The sequence below is a fragment of the Plasmopara halstedii genome, assembly GCF_900000015.1.
Source record: "Plasmopara halstedii genome assembly, contig: Scaffold_555, whole genome shotgun sequence".
Classification (NCBI taxonomy): domain Eukaryota; phylum Oomycota; class Peronosporomycetes; order Peronosporales; family Peronosporaceae; genus Plasmopara; species Plasmopara halstedii.
In genome coordinates this window covers 1,717,851-1,719,445 of record NW_020187475.1, presented here as the reverse complement: position 1 = coordinate 1,719,445, position 1,595 = coordinate 1,717,851, and the positions used below count along the sequence as shown (strand labels likewise).

The 1,595-nt window shown below is 40.1% G+C and overlaps 1 protein-coding gene across 1 annotated transcript; it reads left to right on the top strand.

Annotated features, from left to right (window-relative positions):
• Positions 1-3: 3 nt before the first annotated feature.
• PHALS_14539 (uncharacterized protein) lies at positions 4-1,101 on the top strand. The gene has a single exon (XM_036407485.1). The coding sequence runs from the start codon at positions 641-643 to the stop codon at positions 914-916; it is 276 nt and encodes a 91-aa protein (XP_036263182.1). The 5' UTR covers positions 4-640; the 3' UTR covers positions 917-1,101.
• Positions 1,102-1,595: the final 494 nt, after the last annotated feature.

The following is a 1,595-nucleotide window of genomic DNA, read 5'->3' as shown; positions in this document are numbered from 1 at the left end:
GCAATCCTCAGAGACAACACAGCTCCTACTTCTTGGTACTATTGAAGGTAAACTCGAGAATGTCATGTATGGGGCAGTAACCACAACGGACGACGAAATGAAGATTCCGTCGGCCTGCTCAAAAGAAAGCGTGCAAGATAGCAAAGTGCTTTACAAAATTATTCATTCGAGTTGTCGCGATCCTTTCCGCTCTGTCGCTTTGAAATGGAGAATGCGACTATGTGTCACTCGACACAACAGGGATGACTAAACTCTATGGATGTGAACGGATAGGATACAGTATTTCACTTTCCGTATCTCTTTCGGAAATTCCAAGACGCACAACATTGAACGAGAAAACATGTCCGTGTGTTCATTGTACCGCCAAAAAAACACCAACTATCGTGGAATGTTACGTACGCGGATTGTTTAACTTTAAAGCGAAAAAGGAAGTGTTTAAGAACATTTCTATTTAAACAATTGCGACGCAGTGGTCGGTTTTTACACGAATGAGCGCATGTGCTCTCGCAAAGAAGCTATCTTGGAAGGTATGCAAGGGCTCTGAGTGGAACTCTCAATTTTTTCGAACCAATCGGTTGGCCGACAACCTCTACGATTTGACAGTACCTACCCATCGACGTCGACCAGCAACTGCTAACGTATGTGGTATATGTTTTCAAACCTTAACCTTAATCATATGTATCTGACGTACCTGCACGAGCTGCAAGCTGCCAGTCTGCTCGAAATGCGTCGACAAGAGAAAAGTCATTGTTCTCAAACCCAACCAACACACGGCACTCGAATAAAAGCGTTTGTTTCGTATATCGTGCATGACGGCAGTGGAAAGATACGATGTGATGCTTATAGTGAGAGAGGAGCTCGTTTCAAAACCGAGATTGGAGTAGGAAACGACGACATGTATTCGGCCCGAACATAATTGTCAATTGACAACTCTAGCTTCTACTCTTGCTTCGAATCTTGACAGCTCACCGTGTGACCAACTTTGATTTGACAATAGCAACATTGTGGAGCAGCACGAAAAGGGAGTGACGCGAAATAGAATGAATCTTAGTTCGTCGATATTTATACAATGGAAGAAAAAAAAATTGACTTTGTAGAAACATTTTTAAATAAAAGCTAGAAATGTGTATATTTTTGGAACACGCAACACAGAATCTAGATCTAGATGTGGCTAGAGAGCAATATAATTTACTACATCTAAAATTTCAATGCGAGTTCCTATCACAATCCCCCAAGGAATAAGAAATAAGCAATGTGGGTATTACGTGGCCAACATTTTAATAGTGAACGACAATTTTATCACTTTATCAATATCTTTCCGTGTATTGATCATTGAAGTTGCCACAAAAGCATACGAAACAAGTTTTACGATCAGCTGCTTACCTATCTGGTTCAATAGCTTGATAACTACAGACGAAGTCGACACGCTGCTCAAAACTTTTGAAAAGAAAAACATCCATGTGTCTTTAATAATAGATAGGTACAGGCAGTACTACGATATCATGAGCAATCCCACGACTAACATTTTGTACTCAAATGTCAATGCCATCTAGATTTCTTGCACAAATTTAAAAATTGTGTTTCATTAGTACAAT